This window comes from Salmo trutta, chromosome 22 (genome assembly GCF_901001165.1).
Source record: "Salmo trutta chromosome 22, fSalTru1.1, whole genome shotgun sequence".
Taxonomy (NCBI): domain Eukaryota; kingdom Metazoa; phylum Chordata; class Actinopteri; order Salmoniformes; family Salmonidae; genus Salmo; species Salmo trutta.
This window is the reverse complement of record NC_042978.1, coordinates 23,026,219-23,049,424: the sequence shown is the minus strand read 5'-3', so window position 1 is coordinate 23,049,424 and position 23,206 is coordinate 23,026,219. Positions and strand designations below refer to the sequence as shown.

Here is a 23,206-nt window from a genome sequence, read left to right as displayed (position 1 = left end):
ACAGGCAGACACACACGTCGAGCTCTAGGCATTTGAATGGCTAGTCGTCTAGAGGCTAAAGCAAGATTTATTCACAGCAAGATTCCTCTGTAATGGAAAGAAGCGAAGAAGGCTGTATTTAAAAAAAAAAAAAAAAAAGATTGCTTGCTTTTTCTACCGCCTATGGGAATAAAGAAATACTGCTGAGCTGCACTGCCGATCCACACCCTGAACACTTCAGAGACAGGTCTGGTCCCCTTCCCAGACCCCTCTTACCCCACCCCCTTCCTCCGGCCAGCAGCTGCACCGACCATCCACCCAGCGGACCACTCTCCTCCAGGTCTCTAACCTCCTTCACCCTGTCACCTCCATCGCTCCCCCCACACAGCCACCACAACCTCCACCAGCATTCTGTCCACGGTGGGCCCATTTCGTCCACCTCCATGCCCTCTCCTATTGCTATGTTCCGAAACTGTATGCTGTGGCTCTACAATAGGAAGGGTAAGGAGATGCATGATGTCTGCATGCTGGCCTCTTGTCAGGTCGAAGGGCATCGCTCGGTGAAGCAGTGGTTGTAACCTTTTCCTAGGCATTTGTGTTGTTTGTTTTAGTAGCTTACTGCTTGGTTTGATTTTAATGTTTCAAAAAAAATTATGTATAGTGTTTGTTTACCATGGAAGAAGTATCGTATGTTAAATGTGTCTTTAAAAATATATATTTTTAGGCTAAGTTTAAAGAAACAATATTATGAAAGATTGTTTCTAAGAGGTGCTTTGTGAGGTCACCAGTGTTTATTATGATTGTTGAGGTAGGCGAATTCTATGATATTATTATCGGTCTGATTCAATTTGAGATTCATTTCATATCAAGTTGGTCGAGTTAGAATTCTATGGTCATAACCATGTTTTCATTTTGTCATTTGGTCTACTTGCTCTGTTATGCGTATCCAGTCAATTTTATCGGAGTTCACCCTTTAAAAGATGCACTTCTGAAAAAGGATGCTCCTCCAGATGATTCTTCCAAGTTGGAAAGTAATTATAAGATTACGTGGAAAAGATGAGAAGGTCACAGCCATTTCGCAACCCATCTACCACCCAAGTCAAAAGGAATTGTTTTTAATCACCTACATCACAACAAGGGACATACCAATTTGCACTTGAAAAGGTTACAAAAGATGTATGGGCTACTCTCCCAGATGTTGCCTGCTGGAGATGCATTACTGTTGTATACATCCTTGTAAAGGATCCAGCTGATGTTACACACATTTATTCTGGTGTGGTGGTGCTGCGGCAGGCAAGCAGGGGGGCTGTGTCGTCGTCGGAGGAGGACTAGAGCAGAGCATGGGTGAGGTATGGGGTGGCCACAGATGAAGGCTGCGGAGAGAGTGAGAATTTGTATTTCTATTTAGAGGAGCATCCATAATTCATCTGGCTCTTTTCCTGGCGGAGCATCAGAGCTGCATGAGAGGCCGTCAACTCCCCCCCCCCCCCCCCCCCCCCCCCCCCCCCCCCACTTCCAAAGCAGACCTTGTGTGCTAAAGAGCTCTACGTGGCCCCATACAGACAAAGCTGCTTAGCCTGGGTAACTGCTGAATGCATTGGCCAAGCCCACGATGAGCAGGTCGCCTGTTGTAGAGAGGGTGTCTAGTGGTTCTAGTAATGTACGAAACCCAGTCTTTGGAGTATACAGTGGGTCCTCATTTAGTAGTTGCGTAATACCGTGGCGCGGGATGCTGCGGTATGCTACGGCGTGTTACAGTGCATGACATCATAGTATTTACTGTTAGCCGTTAATGCTCGTTCGAACCACCAGAAGGAATCTTTGAGGGCATCTTTATGAAGCTTGTTGGTGCTTGCTTCCTTTTCCAAATAATCCTACAGAGGTCCATGCAGGCCAGACATTTCGATTGCTATAACCTATCTGAAAGAGCGTATTCTAAGGTTTTTAAATATTCAAGTTTTTCCAAACAACACACACATTTTTCAAAATATAACGTTTTCCTAGAATAATCACATCTCCATGCATTCCTGGAATAACCCCCGCTCCATGCGTAGCCTACTAGCAACCATCAGCAAATACCTATTTGGAAAAAATATCCTTTCTATTTAATTCTGTTGTATTCAATCATATTTTATTGTAAAATATACACTGAGTGTACAAAACATTAGGAACCCCTGCTCTTTCCATGACAGACTGACCAGGTGAATCCAGGTGAAATCTATGATCCCTTATTGATGTCACTTGTTAAATCCACTTCAATCAGTGTAGATGAAGGGGAGGAGACAGGTTAAAGAAGGATTTTTAAGCCTTGAGATAATTGAGACATGGATTGTGTATGTGTACCATTCAGAGGGGGAATGGGCAAGACAAAAGATTTAAGTGCCTTTGAACAGGGTATGGTAGTAGGTGCCAGGTGCACCGGTTTGAGTGTGTCAAGAACTGCAACGCTGCTGGGATTTTCACGCTCAACAGATTCTTGTTTATCAACTACCACCCAAAGCATATCCATCCAGCGGTCGAAAACAAGTCTTTGATAGGGCTATGACGGTAATTGGATAACTGTGACATGGACGGTTTTGGGTCAAGACCATCATGAAAATAAAATAAGTCAAAACCATTTAATAAAAAATGCTAGTTAAAAAAGCGTATGTTTTAGCAACTTTATTTTAATATAGATATACCTTACCCATAGCCCAGAGGTAACTATTTGATTATATGGTATTGTTTTGCTAACTTAGTCCATCTATTAAACTATACATCGCCTCCTCTTTTCGACTATCTTTTGATGCGCTGCAATCAGCAAATCCGCTATATGCATGGATAGGAGAGATTCTTTGAAGGTCAATTCAGTTCACTGAAGATGGGTGGGGTAAAAAGTGGGGACTGGGGTTAACTAATATACCTATACTGTAGATCCTTTGGGTGGGGGTGGATGGGTATGCCTTTTTTCATTGTTACTGTAAATCGGAGGAGTGAGGTGATAAAGATTAGCTCTCGTAGCAAAACAAATGTAACAGCTAACGACGATGGAGAAAAAGATTACTTGGACCAGTCTGTTTGCAGAATATGTGCAAAAAACGTACCTATGAAGAATTCCAGAACCACAAATGGGACACCGATAAATGGCAAGAACTGGCAGACAGTCTAACTTATGTACAGTGGGGGGAAAAGTATTTGATCCCCTGCTGATTTTGTACGTTTGTCCACTGATAAAGAAAGGATCAGTCTATAATTTTAATGGTAGGTTTATTTGAACAGTGAGGGACAGAATAACAACAAAAATATCCAGAAAAACGCATGTCAAAAATGTTATAAATTGATTTGCATTTTAATGAGGGAAATAAGTATTTGACCCCCTCTCAATCAGAAAGATTTCTGGCTCTCAGGTGTCTTTTATACAGGTAACGAGCTGAGATTAGGAGCACACTCTTAAAGGGAGTACTCCTAATCTCAGTTTGTTACCTGTATAAAAGACACCTGTCCACAGAAGCAATCAATCAATCAGATTCCATACTCTCCACCATGGCCAAGACCAAAGAGCTCTCCAAGGATGTCAGGGACAAGATTGTAGACCTACGCAAGGCTGGAATGGGCTACAAGACCATCGCCAAGCAGCTTGGTGAGAAGGTGACAACATTTGGTGCGATTATTCGCAAATGGAGAAACACAAAAGAACTGTCAATATCCCTCGGCCTGGGGCTCCATGCAAGATCTCACCTCGTGGGGTTGCAATGATCATGAGAACGGTGAGGAATCAGCCCAGAACTACACGGGAGGATCTTGTCAATGATCTCAAGGCAGCTGGGACCATAGTCACCAAGAAAACAATTGGTAACACACTATGCCGTGAAGGACTGAAATCCTGCAGCGCCCGCAAGGTCCCCCTGCTCAAGAATACATATACATGCCCGTCTGAAGTTTGCCAATGAACATCTGAATGATTCAGAGGACAACTGGGTGAAAGTGTTGTGGTCAGATGAGACCAAAATTGAGCTCTTTGGCATCAACTCAACTCGCCGTGTTTGGAGGAGGAGGAATGCTGCCTATGACCCCAAGAACACCATCTCCACCGTCAAAAGTGGAGGTGGAAACATTATGCTTTGGGGGTGTTCTTCTGCTAAGGGGACAGGACAACTTCACCGCATCAAAGGGACGATGGAAGGGGCCATGTAACGTCAAATCTTGGGTGAGAACATTGAGAGAGAATAGCAAAAAAAATCCAGAAAAACCCATGTCAAAAATGTTATAAAATGATTTGCATTTTAATGAGGGAAATAAGTATTTCCCTCAGCCAGGGCATTGAAAATGGGTCGTGGATGGGTATTCCAGCATGACAATGACCCAAAACACACAGCCAAGGCAACAAAGGAGTGGCTCAAGAAGAAGCACATTAAGGTCCCAGAGTGGCTAGCCAGTCTCCAGACCTTAATCCCATAGAAAATCTGTGGAGGGAGCTGAAGGTTTGAGTTGCCAAACGTCAGCCTCGAAACCTAAATGACTTGGGGAAGATCTGCAAAGAGGAGTGGGACAAAATCCCTCCTGAGATGTGTGCAAACCTGGTGGCCAACTACAAGAAATGTCTGACCTCTGTGATTGCCAACAAGGGTTTTGCCGCCAAGTACTAAGTCATGTTTTGCAGAGGGGTCAAATACTTATTTCCCTCATTAAAATGCAAATCATTTTATAACATTTTTGACATGGGTTTTTCTGGATATTTTTGTTGTTATTCTGTCCCTCACTGTTCAAATAAGCCTACCATTAAAATTATAGACTGATCATTTCTTTGTAAGTGGGCAAACGTACAAAATCAGCAGGGGATCAAATACTTTCCCCCCCACTGTAGGAATGGTGCCCTTCAGAATGGTGAAGAACCCCACCTTCATAGAAATGCTCTGTAAATTTGACAGTTAACGGGGAGAAAGTACAGTATTTCTCTCAAATAGCGGTCCCTACCTCATTCAACAAGGTGGAGGTTCAGACAGCTAAAGGATGTCTTACCATTTTTATTATTTATAAAAAAAAATATTATATTTGCACTGGTCAAGTGTAAATATGACTGGACACTTAAATCCCACTGTTTGGAAACAACCTACATGGCGGAATCCCACACAGCCGACAACCTGGCTGAAGTCCTGCATTCGGGCTTGACTGGGCCCTTGACTAAAATAAACGGTCCTGTATCACCACAGACACCGGGGCCAACATTGTGGCAACTGAACTGGCCTTGGCAAAATTGCTTTGGCCACAATCTCCATTTTGCCGTCACCAACGGTGTGAACAGCGAGAGCACACGCACAGAGTTCGGGTTCTAAGCCTATGTAGAGCCCTAGTGAAGGCCCAGACAGAGCTGAACCTCAAATCACAGGCTCATTCTGGTGAGAAATTAAGTTTAATCAGCTATAATAACCATTTATATACAGCATATTCAATGTTAAAAGAATAAGCTATGCTATATGAAATTATTGTTCATGTATAATTATGTTATTCAGATGCCCTAGGAAATCAACAAACAAAATAGGCATATTTCCTTGAACCATTCAAGGGCGGTTTCGCGGACAGATTAAGCCGAATCCTAGACTAAATTGCACTTTTAAACTGGACTAAATGAGATTGCATTTCTCAGACATGGTTTAAAATAGTCTGACTTGCCCTAGTCTAGATTTAAAAGTCTATGTTCCAGAAGGATGATTTAGAGCTAGATCTAAATAAAGGCTTAAATTTAACCTGGACAGAGGCAGGTTTAACTTCAGATGAATGGATATGTGCCCCCAGGTTGTTCTGGGCAATGGAGAAAGATGGATTAACTAGTCTATTTCAATGATGATCAAAGAGCACCAAGGCCAGACAGAAGTTTGCTTATAGACAGGAGCAACCCACTGAATGATTTTGATTAAATCAATTTCCGTGACCGCTAACGTATGTACTAAGAAAATGCAGCTGACATTTGTTTGCTTGAACCAAGCCTTTCATCTGACTCTTTGGGGAAGGTCCATCCTTCCTTCCCTACAAGTTCTGATCACCGTGAGGTTTATGGCTTCTGTAACCTTCCATCGTGAAACAGGATATTTGTGTGGTGCAAGTGATCTGACTGTATGCAGAATAGTCCACAAAGACTGCAATGCTATATGTGAATTGAAAGACAATTACATGAAAAATGCACATGTAGCCTACATATCAATGCATACACAACTATCTAGGTCAAATAGGGGAGATGCGTTGTGCCGTGAGGTGTTGCTTTGTGATTTTTAAAATCAGGTTTGCTGTTTATTTGAGCAATATGAGATGGCAGTTCCATTCAATTAGGGCTCTATATAATTCTATTCGCTTTCTTGAATTTGTTCTGCATTTGGGAACTGTGAAAAGACCTCTGGTGGCATGTCTGGTGGGATAAGTGTGTGTGTCAGAGCTGTGTGTAAGTTGACTTTGCAAACAATTTGGGATTTTCAACACAATGTTTCTTATAAAAAGAAGTGGTGCAGTCAGTCTCTCCTCAACTCTTAGCCAAGAGAGACTGGCATGCATAGTATTTATATCAGCCTTCTGATTCCAATGAAAAGCAAAACGTGCCTCTCTGTTCTGGGCCAGCTGCAGCTTCACTAGGTATTTCCTTGCAACTGGACAATAATCAAGATTAGTCCAAACTAGAGCCTGCAGAACTTCATTTTTGGAGTGTGGTGTCAAAAAAGCAGAGCATCTCTTTGTTACGGACAGACCTCTCCCCATCTTTACAACCATTGAATCTATATGTTTTGACCATGATAGTTTACAATCTAAAGTAACGCCAAGTCATTTAGTCTTCTCAACTTGTTCAACAGCCACACCATTCATTACCAGATTCAGCTGAGGTCTAGAACTTAAGGAATGATATGTACCAAATACAATGCTCTTAGTTTTGAAAATGTTCAGGACCAGTTTATTACTGACCACCCATTCCAAAACAGACTGCAACTCTTTGTTAAGGTTTTCAGTAACTTCATTAGCTGTGGTTGCTGATGCGTATATGGTTGAATCATCAGCGTACATGGACACACATGCTTTGTTTAATGCCAGTGGCAGGTCATTGGTAAAAATAGAAAGAGTAGAGGGCCTAGAGAGCTGCCCTGCGGTACACCACACTTTACATGTTTGACATTAGAGAAGCATTCATTAAAGAAAAGTTCTATTAGATGGCTCTGAATCCACGATATGGCAGAGGTTGAAAAGCCATAACACAAGTTTTTTCAACAACAGGTTATGGTCAATAATATCAAAGGCTGCACTGAAATCTAACAATTCAGCTCCCACAATCTTCTTATTATCCATTTCTTTCAACCAATCATCAGTAATTTGTGTCAGTGCAGTGCATGTTGAGTTTCCTTCTCTATAACGTGCTGAAAGTCTGTGGTTAATTTGTTTACAGAGAAATAGCATTGTATATGGTTGAACACCCATTTTTTAAAAACAGTTTGCTAAGAGCTGGCAGCAAGCTTATATGTCTGCTGTTAGAACCAGTAAAGGCCGCTTTACCACTCTTGGGTAGCAGAATTACTTTGGCTTCCCTCCAGGTCTGAGGACAAAGATTTTTAATCTGAGCCTAGAGGAAAGTATGAAAGATAGGAGTGGCTATGGAATCAGCTACCATTCTCAGTAGCTTTCCATCTAAGTTGTCAATGCCAGGAGGTTTGTCATTTATTGATTGATAACAATCATTTTCCCACCTCCCACACTAACTTTACAAAATTCAAGCTTGCGATGCGTTTTTTTATGCATGACATTCCAACACATTGGTTCCCAAAGACCCATAAAATAATACACAACTCCTTGTACCTTGACACGAATGGGGTATGGTGGTCGACAACCTTACAGAGTTAGAATTCTTTCAGCAAAAAACAAATCACTGCATTTGCAGTGGACTAATGAGCTAAAACACTAGAGAATTGGAACCACATTGCCTGGTCTGATGTATCCCGGTTCCTGCTGTTTCACGCTGATGGGAGGACTAGGGTATGGGGAAAACAATACATCCATCAGGTGCATCCCTTCATGTCTGCAATGTATCCATCTGCAAATAGATCTTTTTCAATAGGATAACGCCACAATGCTAGGATTGTCCAGGAATGGTCCCACAAACTTGACAGTGAATTTGGCTTATTGCAGTGGCCTGCCCAGTCACCAGATCTCAATCCAATTGAGCATCTGTGGGATGAGATTGAATGAGATATTCACAGTAGAGATCCACTACAAGCCAACTTGACACAACTGTGGGAAACATTGGAGTTATTATGGGGCAGCACCACTGTGGAACGCTTTCGAGTCCATGCCCCGATGAATTGAGGCTGTTCTGAAGGCAAAAGGGGGTGCAATGCATATTTAGGGGTTCCTAATGTTTAGTACACTCAGTGTATGTGTGACTGGAAGTAGGACTGAGAAATATAAGCGTTTGATGTCCGCTAAATGAACATAGCATAAATCATTCTTAGTATTCTGTCCTGTCGATTTAAACATTTTTTTTTTTTTATGACCTTCCTAAACAAAATATGAATGGATTACTTTGTGTATATTAAATGGATTTATTAGACTGGTGCCCATTGGTACTCGTAAAGTCCCGACTGTTCTACTGTTATACGGTGCAACAGACTTTCATGGCGCATTGAGGATGAAATGCTCAGTTTGTCTTTTATGATATTTATCTAAAAGTAGGTCTACTGTTACTGTAATTTCACATCTAGGAAAAGTTAGGGACAGGTGGGTTGAAGGTTATTTTAATTCAGCCATTGAAATGAGGTAGAACTGTAGGCCTAAGAGCGTGTCCTGTTTAACGTACCTTATTGGCGTGAAGGCCTACTTCAATATACAGTGCATTTGGAAAGTATTCAGACCCCTTGACTTTTCCCAAATTTTGTTACGTTGCAGCCTTATTCTAAAATTGATTAATTCGTTTTTTCCCCTCACAATTCTACACACTACCCCATATTGACAAAGCAAAAACAGGTTTTTAGAAATGTTAGAAAATGTATCCAAATATATATATTCCTTTTGCATAAGTATTCAGACCCTTTACTCAATACTTTGTGTCGCTGCACAGCTATTTTCAGGTCTCTCCAGAGATGTTTGATTGGTTTCAAGTCTGGGCTCTGGCTGGGCCACTCAAGGACTTTCGGAGACTTGCCCCGAAGCAACACCTGCGTTGTCTTGGCTGTGTTCTTTGGATCGCTGTCCTGTAGGAACGTGAACCTTCGCCCCAGTCTGAGGTCTTGATTGCTCTGGAGCAGAATTTCATCAAGGATCTCTCTGTAGTTTGCTCCGTTCATCTTTCCCTCGATCCTGGCTAGTCTCCCAGTCCCTGCCACTGAGAAACATCCCCACAGCATGATGCGTCCACCACCATGCTTCACTGTAGGGATGGTGCCAGGTTTCCTCCAGACGTGACGCTTGGCATTCAGCCCAAAGAGTTCAATCAAAGAGAGAATCTTGTTTCGCATGGTCTGAAAGTCCTTTAGGTGCCTTTTGGCAAACTCCAAGCGGGCAGAGTCTCGGTGGTTCCAAACTTCTTCCATTTAAGAATGATGGAGGCTGCTGTGTTCTTGGGGACCTTCAGTGCTGCAGAAATTTTTTTGGTACCCTTCCCTAGATCTGTGCCTCGACACAATCCTGTCTCGGAGCTCCACGGACAATTCCTTTTGACCTCATGGCTTGGTTTTTGCTCTGACATGCACTGTCAACTGTGGGACCTTGTATAGACAGCTGTGTGCCTTTCCAAATTGTGTCCAATCAATTGAATTTACCACAGGTGGACTCCAATCAAGTTGGAGAAACATCTCAAGGATGATCAATGGAAACAGGATGCACCTGAGCTCAATTACGAGGCTCATAACAAATGGTCTGAATACTTATTTTCTATAATTTTGCTAAATATTCTAAAAACCTGTTTTCACTGTCATTTTGGGGTATTGTGTGTAGATGAGATTTTTTTATTTATTTAATCCATTTTAGAATAAGGCTGTAACGTAACAAAATGTGGGAAAAATTGAAGGGGTCTGAATACTTTCTGAATGATCTGAATTTGTTAATGTCATCACACAGCTTACAAGTCATTCATGCCTTTAAATACAATCAAGCAAACGAAATAACAAAGGGAGCCTTGAATAATTAAACAATAAATAAACTGCAACATGTCGGCTATAGCAGCAGCATTCACGAATGCATGCGATTGGTTTTAATCTTGGGCTGTACTAAAGACTTTTAAAACCTCTTGTTAGAACAGACTATATGGGATTGATTTATAATTTGTTTGTAGATTATTATTGTCTTTGTTTATACTCTTCCAAACAGTCAGAAAAGAGATTGTAATCTAACAGCGTGTTTGACAGGCACTGTAATAAGCACGCAGCTCACTATCCTCTTGATTTTGTTATTGTTATTATTACAATTATTCTTATTTTAATAATTATAAGTAATGTAATTATCATTAGTAGGCTTAGTAGACTAGTAGCCTTGTATAACCACCATTGAGTGGTTGGCCTAAGAGCATGCCTTTTTACAGTAGCATATGTATAGCCTACCTAAAACATCTGTTAATACATTTCAAGTCCCTTAAAAATAGAAATCAACTCGGCAAGAGTATTGTCCTGCTTCTTTTGTATTCCAATTAATTGATTGAATAGGTAATTCTGCCAAATAATTTACACCTGACTCATAGCTTTGTAGCGTATTTACAGTGCACTTTCAGTCTGGGAAGTGCATCCCAAGCTTTCTGTAGTTCATTTTATTTATCAACAATTACATTGAGCAAAGGGCACTCACATCGGCCATTCACGGTGAGTGCATAAGCCTTTCCTCCGCCCAACCCTGACCATCTCCTCCCTCACCCCCTTCAATGAGTCATTCTCCACCTGACTCCATTGCCACCGAATGCATCTTTCTGTTGTTGTTAACATTCCGGTCTCAAATAAATCATTACATATAATCATATATGTATTAACCATAAGATGTGCCTTGTCTTTCTGCGTGGTAAAAGGGTTAAGTACACGTGATTACAGTGTTAAAACAGAAAAAAATCCAAAGGTTAACAGTTCAGGCATTCATTTCAAGTGGTTAAGGTTTGGGGAAGGCTTAAAACAAAATAATAAAAAACGACGCGCTACGACCGTTAGGTATCAGCATTAGCATTGTGAAATGTGGCAGCGCAAATTGATAACGAAGTCTATTTCTAGTTATCAGTCTGCGCTCCTACTCTCACTCAGATGACTGACCGCAGCATTCACACTTAGCCAAGCTATTAGACTATCTTTTTGTAAATTAATAAACACTTGATTTTCGAAAAATTAGATACTTGTGCTGTACAGCCCGACATAAGAAATCTGAGTGAATTTACTGTTTTTGAAGTTATTGTTTTTAGCTTTATTTGTAGGCTAATTCAGGCTTTTGTTCATAGACCATAAACCTGTGCAGCTGGTAAAAGTTTGAGTTGGCCTTTGCTAAATAAATGTATAATTTCTGCAACCTATTTGATTTGGGGTATTTAAGTTTCAATGAAACAATTTTATTATCTAAACAATATTGATATAAATATCTTGTTATCAGCTATCGACTTTCATTAGGTTATTAGAAGGCTATTTCAATGCGATTTTGAGTTGTCAATGTGCAACATTGTGAAAATATATAAATATATTTAAAAAAATTTATCGTATTTTATTGGGAAATGGAACACGAGGCCCCTTATTTCTTCAATATAATAATTTATTCATTCATAAGGGTAGCCCTTTCCTGCAGTCAAATGACCTAGTGTCCTCATGGGTGGAATGTTATTCATATTTTTCAGAATTTCATAATCAACAGTTTATTCAACATTAAAATCCAGTGTTTCGATGTCAAACAGTTTTGTTATTTCAGTCTTCTGTGATGTATATAAAGTGTAATATTGGGATGCAAACTCAAAATGTAATACATTTCAACTCTAAATCTGAGATGGTACATTTTCTTTTTTTTTAAGCCCATAACAATGTGTGTGAGGTGCATACTTTTTTTTTTTTTTTCAAAGTAGATTTGTTTTAAGACTACCACGAAACACTCTGTGACCTTGATTTAGCCCACTGCAGTAAAAGGTTATTAAAACCGATAGGTCTTAGGGCTGCAGTACATTTTATTAGATTACCAGGTTCATTTTTCTAAAGATTTTACTGCCTACAGTATGTAGGCCTACAGTAGAGAGGGGCTAGCCGATTTTATAGCTTTAATATGCTTGTTCTCAACATTGATGAAAAATGAACTCTATAGGCTAATAGGTGTGTTGGAAAAATGACAAGCTCACAACACGCATCTGATTATTCATTAGGATTTATTTGATTTCATTTGTTGACATTCATTGTAACCATAAAGTCACAAATAATTGGAACAAACAACATGAGCATATTAACTTGGTCAAAAATGTTCTTTAGGAAAGATGATCAGAAACAATGTGTCGGTACTTATTTGTGGCTTTGGTTCAAAATGAGTCAAAATAGCCTAAATTAATAAATTAAATTGTCTAAATAAACTGGTACATTTAAAATATTGTCTGACATTCTGCTAATTTTCTGATCTATTAAACATTTGATCTCCATACAGTTTTCTGTTTCCAAAACTAGGATCTGTAACAGAGTGGACTCGGTTTTGGAGACTTTACCAATGTTTCTAAAATGTGCATTGTTTGAAAGGAGTGCAAGGGCGAATGGAGTTATTGCACCGCGTACTTCACAGAGTAGGTGTTCCCTAATAGAAATACGCAAATACATGCTAGAACGCGCCAGTAGGATCTCACTAGCTCATGCTTGGCCCTGCACACTTCCTTGCTTGTTCTGCCCACTATGATTTTAATTTGATCCCATTGGAAATGACAGGCTCTGGTCTATCTTGGGTTAGTTATACAAATCTTTACTAATAGGCTACAGTCCAGCTACAGCTACTTCTGACAAAGTTGGAAAAAATATATATTTTCACGGGTGTGAGATGTTGTGCACGCGGGACAGAAGAGAAAGTCTTACACTTCTAAATTCATTCATCCTCTTCATCCAGTTCATTCATTATTCAATCGTGGAGTTGTGCACAATTATCAGTTTCTATCACCTATTCATTGACGTTATTCATTCAGCAAGGAGAGAGACAAATAAGTGCCTAGGTACCAACTCTTTTTCATTGTGCCCAAAAGCGTAATGTGGTCCAACTCTCCCTTGTGGTGGTCTGGCGCAATGACACAGTAATGCAATGTGGTATAGTACGTTACAACTTACCTCAATGTCCCACGGCATAGTCTCAAAACTTACTTCAACCCCCTCTCTCTCTCCTCCAATCAAGATACTACTTTATTGTGTTTACCAAAAGCTGTTGTGCGTCACGCCATCTAGCTTCTCTTTGTATTTCAGAACATTTCATTCATTTAGCCAAATGATGGGAAGCAGAAGAAGAGGTGAACAATAAATAATTCACATCCTTTGGAAGTGTCCTGAAGAGTAGTTTGGATTAGTGTGTTTTTAGGAATGTGATAATGAATAAGCAGAGAGGAAATGGAGTCAAGTCATCTGCTGCTTGTTAGACACACTGCTAGAGCCTGTCTAAACACTGTCACCTTGCTGAAGGCTCTCGGGTTTTTCCACTGCCCATCTCTGTATCTCTCTGTGCCTGGCTATCAGTAATAAGACGTGCTCTAGAGAATGGCCTCTTTGTGCACTAATGGCCCAGGAGTTGCACTTTGCTTTCAGCCAGAGGAGCCACTCTACCTTCCTGGGGAGAAGGGAAGCATTAGGCCCTAATTGGGTTGTGAGAACGTGCCATGTCATGGCCTGTTTGGGCTCAGTGTTGAACACTCAGGCACTGCACAGGATCCTGACCTGCCTGGGCCTCAAACCACCACATTCATACCAAGAGTTCTGATTTTCCCAGTTCATATTATGTGAATGAGGGAAATTATAGCCATGAGGACTACCAAAACTGAAGTGTTTTTGCTGTACAGAACAATAGTTTTATTGGTCTCCAAGTTATATAAGTGTTCAATATATTATATTAGTGTTAATGATTTGCTGTTGCTATCACTTCATCAGCATTGTCTGTAGCTTATATCACACTCAAGACTGACCCCAGTAATGATGGTTGGTGTTATGACAGATGGTGTATCCTCATGAGACTGCATCCCCTTTAGTAAGGAGTGGCCATGTTTGGGATGCACTGTAAATAGCACACAGGGATGGCACATTGCTTGCTTGCAGGTCACAGATAGGTGTGGAACTGACCGAACAGTCCGTCCTCACTGTCACACAAAGAGCTTAAGGTAGAAGGGAGATGCATCAAGTGCATGCAACCAAGTTTTGTAAGTTGCTCTGGATAAGAGCGTCTGCTAAATGACTTAAATGTAAATGTAAATGGTAACTACTACTGTTTTCAGGTAGGATTTACGGTATTTGCCTGTAACAAAAAATTGGGCAATTTTTTATATAACCCCCTTAGAAACAGGCCCATTATTACCACATTCTTGCCTGCATACGCCTTTTATACCACTTGTGTGCATGTCGGCATGCTGGGGACCAGTGGTAGTAGTGGTGTGCAGATTTGGGTGGGCGTCTATTTTAATAAATCCATTAAATATACACCAAAAATAAATCTATTATTCATTTGTTTAGGCAGGTCTTAAGAAACAAACGAATAATAAAATGCATTTTCAAAAGGAAAAAATTATTGCATATTTTAAGTTAATGTCAAATGAAATCGATAACTCCTTATTTTGTTAATTAAACAGACAAGACAAACCTACCCGATTACAGTCAACACGCATATATTTTATAATGGAATATAACAGAATAAAATACATATTTCCCCCCACAACTTGTGTCACGGGAACGTGTTGAACCGCTGTCATATAAAAACATAATATTTTGAAACGGAGCCCAAGTCCATGCCTTTTTTTTATGCACGTTTCGCTCCACTTTCTTTGGGAGCAGGCGTAGGGTCTTACCTTAAGCATGATACCGATTTGAAAATAATAGCCATCATATTTTAAATGAATTTGTAACTTTTTTTTTTACTTTAACTTCTCTAGGGTAGGGGGCAGTATTTTGACGTCTGGATGAAAGGCGTGCCCAAATTAAACTGCCTGCTACTCAGGCTCAGAAGGTAGGATATGCATATTATTAGTATGGATTTGGATAGAAAACACTCTGAAGTTTCTAAAACTGTTTGAATTATGTCTGTGAGTATAACAGAACTCATATGGCAGGCAAAAACCTGAGAAAAATCTAACCAGGAAGTGTGGAAATCTGATGTGTGTAGTTTTTCCCTATACAGTGACTTAGGGTTCATTTTGCACTTCCTAAGGCTTCCACTAGATGTCAACAATCTTTAGAATGTTGTTTCATGCTTCTACTGTGAATATGGAGCGAACAACAGGGCCTGGAAGTTGATGAGTGAGAAAATGACATGAGCTCACTTACGTAAGAGTTAGCTGTGTTCCTTTTCTTTTCTGAAGACATTGGAATTGTCCGGTTGGAATATTACTGAAGATTTATGTTAAAAACGTCCTAAAGATTGATGCTATACATCGTTTGACATATTTCTACGAACGTAAATTTAACTTTTTTAAAAACTTTTCGTTGTGACATTTTGCGCGAGCTTCCTGCATTTGGAGTAGTGGACTGAACGCGCGAACAAAAAGGAGGTATTTGGACATAAATGATGGACTTTATCGAACAAAACAAACATTTATTGTGGACCTGGGATTCCTGTGAGTGCATTCCGATGAAGATCATCAAAGGTAAGTGAATATTTATAATATTATTTCTGAGTTTTGTTGACTCCACAAAATGGCGGGTTTGGTTTCGTGTCTGAACGCTGTACTCAGATTATTGCAAAATTTCCTTTCGCCGTAAAGCTTTTTTGAAATCTGACACAGCGGTTACACTTCTCCTTAATGCATCTATAATTCTTTAAATAACTGTTGAATATTTTATCAACGTTTATGATGAGTATTTCTGCAAATTGATGTGCTCATTCACCGGAAGTTTTGGGAGGCAAAACATTTTTGATCATTACACGCCGATGTAAAATGGGGTTTATGGATATAAATATGAACTTTTTCGTGCAAAACATACATGTATTGTGTAACATGAAGTCCTATGAGTGCCATCTGATGATCATCAAAGGTTAGTGATTCATTTTAGCTGTATTTCTGGTTTTTGTGACACCTCTCCTTGCTTGGAAAATGGCTGTGGGGTTTTTCTTGTCTAGGTGCTGTCCTAACATAATCTAATGTTATGCTTTCGCCGTAAAGCCTTTTTGAAATCAATGTGGTTGGATTAACGAGAAGTGTATCTTTAAAATGGGATATAATAGTTGTACGTTTGAGATTTTAATTGAGATTTTTGTTGTTTTGAATTTGCCGCCCTGCTATTTCACTGGCTGTTGAATAGTGTCCCACATACCCCAGAGAGGTTAACCCCTTTTTTCTCCCCAATTTCGCGGTATCCAATTGGTAGTTAATCTTGTCTCAGCGCTACCACTCCCGTACGGACTCGGGAGAGGCGACGGTCGAGAGCCGTGCGTCCTCTGAAACACAACCCAACCAAGCCGCACTGCTTCTTGATACAATGCCCTCTTAACCCGGAAGCCAGCCACAGCAATGTGTTGGAGGAAACACCGTGCACCTGGCGACCGTGTCAGCGTGCACTGCACACGGCTCGCCACAGGAGTCGCTAGTGCGCGATGGGACATGGATATCCCTGCCAGCCAAACGCTCCCCTAACCCGGACGACACTGGGCCAATTGTGTGCCGCCCCATGGATCTCCCGGTCACGGCCGACTGCGACGTCGTCTGGATTTGACCCCAGAAACTCTAGTGGCACAGCTAACAAGCCATCATATTTTCAAAAGCATGTGAGTCTTGTTCATATTTCACAACCTCTGTGGGCTTTTGAGCAAAATAATAGACCTTCACTTTAAGCTACATCGTTGCATACTAAATGTATCTGATCAGAAAGAGATCAGCAAACAAATAGATGAACGACAGTGCATTCAGAAAGTATTCAGACCCCTTGACTTTTTCCACGTTTTGTTACGTTACAGGCTTATTCTAAAATCAATCTTCAAACAATACTCCATAATGACAAAGCGAGTACATTTAAAAAAAAATTTTTTTTATGTTTGCCAATTTAGGGATGGTCAGGGAGGTGACCAAGAACCCAATGGTCACTCTGACAGAGCTCCAGAGTTCTTCTGTGGAGATGGGAGAACCTTCCAGAAGGGACATGCCATCTCTGCAGCCCTCCACCAATCAGGCCTTTTATGGTAGAGTGGCCAGACAGAAGCCACTCCTCAGTAAAATGCACATGACAGCCCGCTTGGAGTTTGCCAAAAGGCACCTAAAGACTCTCAGACCAGAATAATAATGAAGACAAACTATGAAATAATACATATGGAATCATGTAGTAATCAAAAAAAGTGTTCAACAAATCAATATATTTCAGATTATTCAAAGTAGCCTCCTTTTGCCTTGAAGACATCTTTCCACACAGTGACTGCTACTGTCATTTAGACAGGTTACCTTTGAGTTCTTGGGCACAGGGACTATGGCGGTTTGCTTGAAACATGTATACTGAAGAAAAATATAAAAGCAACATGCAACACTTTCAACTATTTTACTGATTTACATATAAGAAAATAAATCAATTGCGATAAATTCATTAAGCCTTAAATCTATGGATTTCACAGGGGCGCAGCCATGGATGGGCCCGGGAGGGCATAGGCCCCACCCACTGGGGAGCCAGGCCCAGCCAATAAGTTTTTACCCACAAAAGGGCTTTATTACAGACACAAATACTCCTCAGTTTCATCAGTTGTCCGGGTTGCTGGTCTCAGACAATCCCACAGGTGAAGAAGCCGGATGTGGAGGTCCTGGGCTGGTGTGGTTACAAGTGGTCTGCAATTGTGAGGCCAGTTGGACTTACTGCCATATTCTCTAAAACAACATTGGAGAGGTGGCTTATGGTAGAGAAATTAACAAATTCTTTGGCAACAGCTCTGGTGGACATTCCTGCAGTCAGCATGCCAATTGCACGCTCCCTCAACTTGAGACACCTGTGGCATTGTGCTGTGTAACAAAACTGCACATTTTAGAGTGGCCTTTTATTGTCCCCAGCACAAGGTGCACCTGTGTAATGATCATGCTTCTTGATATGCTGAACTTGTCAGGGAGGGGGATTCTCTTGGCAAAGGAGAAACACTCACTAACAGGGATGTAAGCACATTTGTGCACAGAATTTTAGAAAAATATGTGTTTTGTGTGTGTGGAAAATTTCTGGGACCTTTTTTATTTCAGCTCATGAAACGTGGGATCAACACTTTACATGTTGCGTTTTATATTTTTGTTCAGTATAGGTATTAGATTCGGTCAGGAGCAGGTTGAAAATGTCAGTGAAGCTGGTCATTGCATGCTTGGGAGTACTCATCCTGGTAATCCATCTGGCCTTGTGAATGTTAACCTGCTTAAAGGTCTTACTCACATCGGCTATGGAGAGCGTGATCACACAGTCGCCTGGAACAGCTGGTTTTCTCGTGTATGATTCAGTGTTGCTTGCCTCAACGCGACCCTGGAAGGTATTTAGTGCATCTGGTAGGCTCGCGTCACTGGGCAGCTCACGGCTGGTTTTCCCTTAATTCGTAGAATTCGATCTTGGTCCTGCATTGAAGCTTTGTCAGTTTGGTTTGTCGGAGAGGGCGGAACGGGATTTCTTATAAGCGTCCGGATTAGTGTCCCGTTCCTTGAAAGCAGCAGCTCTAGCCTTTAGCTCAGTGCGGATGTTGCCTATAATCCATGGCTTCTGTTTGGGGTATGTACAGTCGTGGCCACAAGTTTTGAGAATGACAAAAATATACATTTTCACAAAGTCTGCTGCCTCAGTTTGTATGATGGCAATTTGCATATACTCCAGAATGTTATGAAGAGTGGTCAGATGAATTGCAATTAATTGCAAAGTCCCTCTTTGCCATGCAAATGAAATGAATCCCCAAAAATAATTTCCACTGCATTTCAGCCCTGCCACAAAAGGACCAGCTGACATCATGTCAGTGATTCTCTTGTTAACACAGGTGTGAGTGTTGACTAGGACAAGGCTGGAGATCACTTTGACATGCTGATTGAGTTTGAATAACAGACTGGAAGCTTCAAAAGGAGGGTGGTGCTTGGAATCTTTGTTCTTCCTCTGTCAACCATGGTTACCTGCAAGGAAACACATGCCGTCATCATTGCTTTGAACAAAAAGGGCTTCACAGGCAAGGATATTGCTGCCAGTAAGATTGCACCTAAATCGACCATTTATTGGATCATCAAGAACTTCAAGGAGAGCGGTTCAGTTGTTGTGAAGAAGGCTTCAGGGCGCCCAAGAAAGTCCAGCAAGCGCCAGGACCGTCTCCTCAAGTTGATTCAGCTGCGGGATCGGGGCACCACCAGTTCAGAGCTTGCTCAGGAATGGCAGCAGGCAGGTGTGAGTGCATCTGCACGCACAGTGAGGCGAAGACTTTTGGAGGATGGCCTGGTGTCAAGAAGGGCAGCAAAGAAGCCACTCTCCAGTAAAAACATCAGGGACAGACTGATATTCTGCAAAAGTTATAGGGATTGGACTGCTGAGGACTGGGGTAAAGTAATTTTCTCTGAAACCCCTTTCCGATTGTTTGGGGCATCCGGGGAAAAAGCTTGTCCGGAGAAGACAAGGTGAGCGCTACCATCAGTCCTGTGTCATGCCAACAGTAAAGCATCCTGAGACCATTCATGTGTGGGGTTGCTTCTCAGCCAAGGGAGTGGGCTCACTCACAATTTTGCCTAAGAACACAGCCATGAATAAAGAATGGTACCAACACATCCTCAGAGAGCAACTTCTCCCAACCATCCAGGAACAGTTTGGTGATGAACAATGCCTTTTCCAGCATGATGGAGCACCTTGCCATAAGGCAAAAGTGATCACTAAGTGGCTCGAGGAACAAAACATCAATATTTTGGGTCCATGGCCCGGAAACTCCAGTCTTTGCTAACGAAACAGTCCTATAGCTTAGCATCCGCTTCATTGGACCACTGCTGTATTGAGCACGTCACTGGTACTTCATGTATGAGTTTTTGCTTGTAAGCACGAATCAGGAGGATAGAGTTAGGGTCAGATTTGCCAGATGGAGGGAGATGCGTCTGTATGTGTGAGGTGATCTGGAGTTTTTTTCACACCTAGTTGCAAAGGTGACATGTTGTTAAAAATGAGGTCAAACGAATTTCAGTTTCCCTGCAGTAAAGTCACCAGCCAGTAGAAGCGCCGCCTCTGGGTGAGCATCTTCTTGTTTACTTATGGCCCTATACAGCCCGTTGAGTGCAGTCTTAGTTCCAGCATTGGTTTGTTGTGGTAAATAGACAGCTACGAAATGTATAGATGGAAACGCTCTTGGTAAATAGTATGGTCTACAGCTTATCATCTGTCCGTCAGTGTGGAGGGCCTCTCTGGTCTTTTCAGTGTAAATGTCAGACGTTTTGTTTGCTCTGTGTCTTTGCTCTGAGAGGGTGCAGCCTGGCAACAGGCTGTGTCTCTCGTCAGGAGACCTCCCTTGATAGTCTTGCCCAGCGACGCACCAGAAGGGTTGCAAGAACCCCCTTAGTAGCTTCAAAGGCACAGCACAATGAGCACGTAGTTAACTTGTTGGGCCAGATGAGCGCAGATGAGGTGCTCTAGTCTTTCTTGTAGCTACAAGGTTACTACTAGGTGAAGCACTCTGTTGCTGTTGTAATAATTCCTATCTCGACTATGGCTCATCTGCTGTGTTTTGTGTGTTTTTCTTCTCAGCTCGAGATGCAGACGAACGGGAGAAGTGGATCCATGCCTTAGAGGGGACTATTCTCCGTCACACCCTCCAACTGCAGGTAAGTCACTCATCTTTTCAGACCAGCTTCACTCTAGTAGTACTGGGGGTACTAGTCCCAAGCCATTGAGTTCAGCTAAAGAGGAGAAAGATTTTGCTCAACCTTTTTTTTTAAATAAGCTTTCTCAAATGATGGGGATAACTCTTGCTGTTGTTGCATTGTAAAAAAAATCTAATAATTGAAGTGTCTGTGTTTTAACCTTCAAAGAGGGAACATAAGGGGAACTGTATTTCTTCAATTTGTTATTTTACCTAAGACCACAGGAAATAATAGAGGAACTGTTGAGAACATTGTGCAATAGCAGTTTATGTTTCACCTTTTGGAAGCATGTGTTGTCAAATTAACCTTTCATGCTATTTGTTGAGGTCTTTTGGATGCAGGAAATCGGGATATAGAATTAATATCATGCCTCTGTCAGCTTCATCTCAACTAGTAGCACGGGGACACTGCTAGCAGGCTAAAGCACTCTTGTCCTAATCAGTGAAAGGGTTAAGAAGTCATCTGAGAATAGAAGGAAATTAGTCTGGACACAGTAAGAGTGTCTCTGTGTGGTTAGGAGCACAGGGAGCACGGTTTGGTTAGACTGTTGGCTGATGATGGGCATCATGTTTATCTATTAAAGCCTGTTTGTAAGAGTGCTGTGTATTAGTTGCTCTCTAAACTGCTAATTTCCAGCTCTTATTTTGGTCTGAGCCCTTTGTGGCTCACAAAATATAGGCCTCCTTTCTCTAGCCAGCATTACTTCTACCCTCCAGTTGTTTATGTGCCTTCTGTTCTGCTTTCCTTCTGCTTTCCTTCTCTAACCCACTCCTCCCCTCTGCCACCCCTCCCTCTGCCTCACTCTCTCCGATCCCTGCCCGACACTGCTGACTGGCTGCCTGCTTGCAAACACTGTGTAAGCGTGGAGTCATAGCAGGGTCATGTGACCTAGACCAAATCAGAGTCCTGCTTACTCTTTCAGCCAGACATCTGCACCTCAGCTTTATCCAATCAGAGCAGCTGTTGTTGCTTGTCACATGGGCTTGTGCTGCTTTTTTTCTTCTTTTTTTTAAGAAAGTCTGTACTTCCTGTCAGAGAGAATAGGATCCTGGATTAACTTTGCCTGCGTATGCTGCTGCTCAGCTGATGTAGAACGTACTGTAGATGTACCAGACGATGCTGGTGGTGTTCCTGCTGGCAGTCTATAGAAGTGGAGAGCACTAGAACAGTCGTTTGTTTGCGTAAGGGAGGAGAGAGGAGCTGTAGGGTCAGCTTTGGCCTGTGCATTTTGACGAGGCATGTCCCTCAGAGCTCTGCGTCCTGTGAGTACCACACTGGGGGGAAATGGTTGGTTGGAGTGCGACAATGCAGTTCTTAACTGGGTCATGCTGTGTGGAAAGCCAAACGGGGAGGGGGTGCAGTGTCTGAGTGAAGGGTGGGCTAGATTGGTGAGCTTTGAGGTTTTTTATTTCCAATGTCTGGTGGTTAGTGGGGGTAGGTGTGGTACACTAGCATAGGGAGGGATTGTCTGGTTAGACAAAGAAAGCTCTTTTAGGAACAGAATGTGTGAACATGCCAAAGCTGCAGTTACTAGCCTACATGACCGTCCTCTGGGTTTATAAGCTGCTCTAGTCCAGCAGAAGGATCCCTTCCATCATGGTGATATGGGCTTGTGTTGACATAACAGAAATAGAGAGCAATAGGGACTCTCTCTCCCTCTTTGTTTGTAATGTTAACGGCTTTGTCCCTCTGCAATTATGAGGTCCGTGTCATATTGATAGCATTTTCCTTAACCTTTTGAACCTGAAATACAGCAGGGGCCCGCTCAACCGTTTTTGGTATGTAAGTGTATGGTAGGACTTTTCTATGTGAAAATTGGGATGGAATGATTTTGGTCACGGGGGTAAAGAAATTACTCTAAAAGTCTGACATAGAACTGCTGTTCTATTTCATGTGTCTTTGGATGCAGGTGTTCAAACAATACAGCTTCTCACAGGTGTCAAAATCAGTTCATGTTGTGATACCTTAGCCTCACACCAAGCCAGCACTATTACTGTAGTCAACATAACCATGTGCATGCATTTCCCCATAAGTAGGTTGACGTTGCTTTCAAATTCAGAATCTACAGTCGTGGCCAGGATTTTTTTTTGTATTCAGTTGATTTCCTTGCTACCCATTCACATCGCTCCGGCCAAACGCCTCACCCACTAACGTTTCTTCTCCACCTTGAGTCTGGATTTGAACTCCTCATCTTCTCGAATGTGAATGCATTCATATCGTTCGGATTGGTCCCAGAAATCAATGGCTTGGGCCAGAGCCTGAACACACGTGGGTAAAGCGGTGTTTCCGGAATAG

At 41.7% G+C, this 23,206-nt stretch overlaps 1 protein-coding gene across 3 annotated transcripts in view; it reads left to right on the top strand.

Moving 5' to 3' along the window:
• Positions 1–23,206, top strand: part of osbpl9 (oxysterol binding protein-like 9) — a 46,354-nt gene that overhangs the window by 4,804 nt on the left and 18,344 nt on the right. For 2 of the 3 annotated variants that reach the window (XM_029707274.1, XM_029707273.1), the window contains exon 4: positions 20,796–20,872. In XM_029707274.1, coding sequence (XP_029563134.1) covers positions 20,796–20,872 — 77 coding nt within the window. Of the gene's footprint in view, positions 1–20,795; positions 20,873–21,929; positions 22,174–23,206 lie in introns of those variants that run through there. The other variant, XM_029707276.1, reaches the window with a different exon arrangement.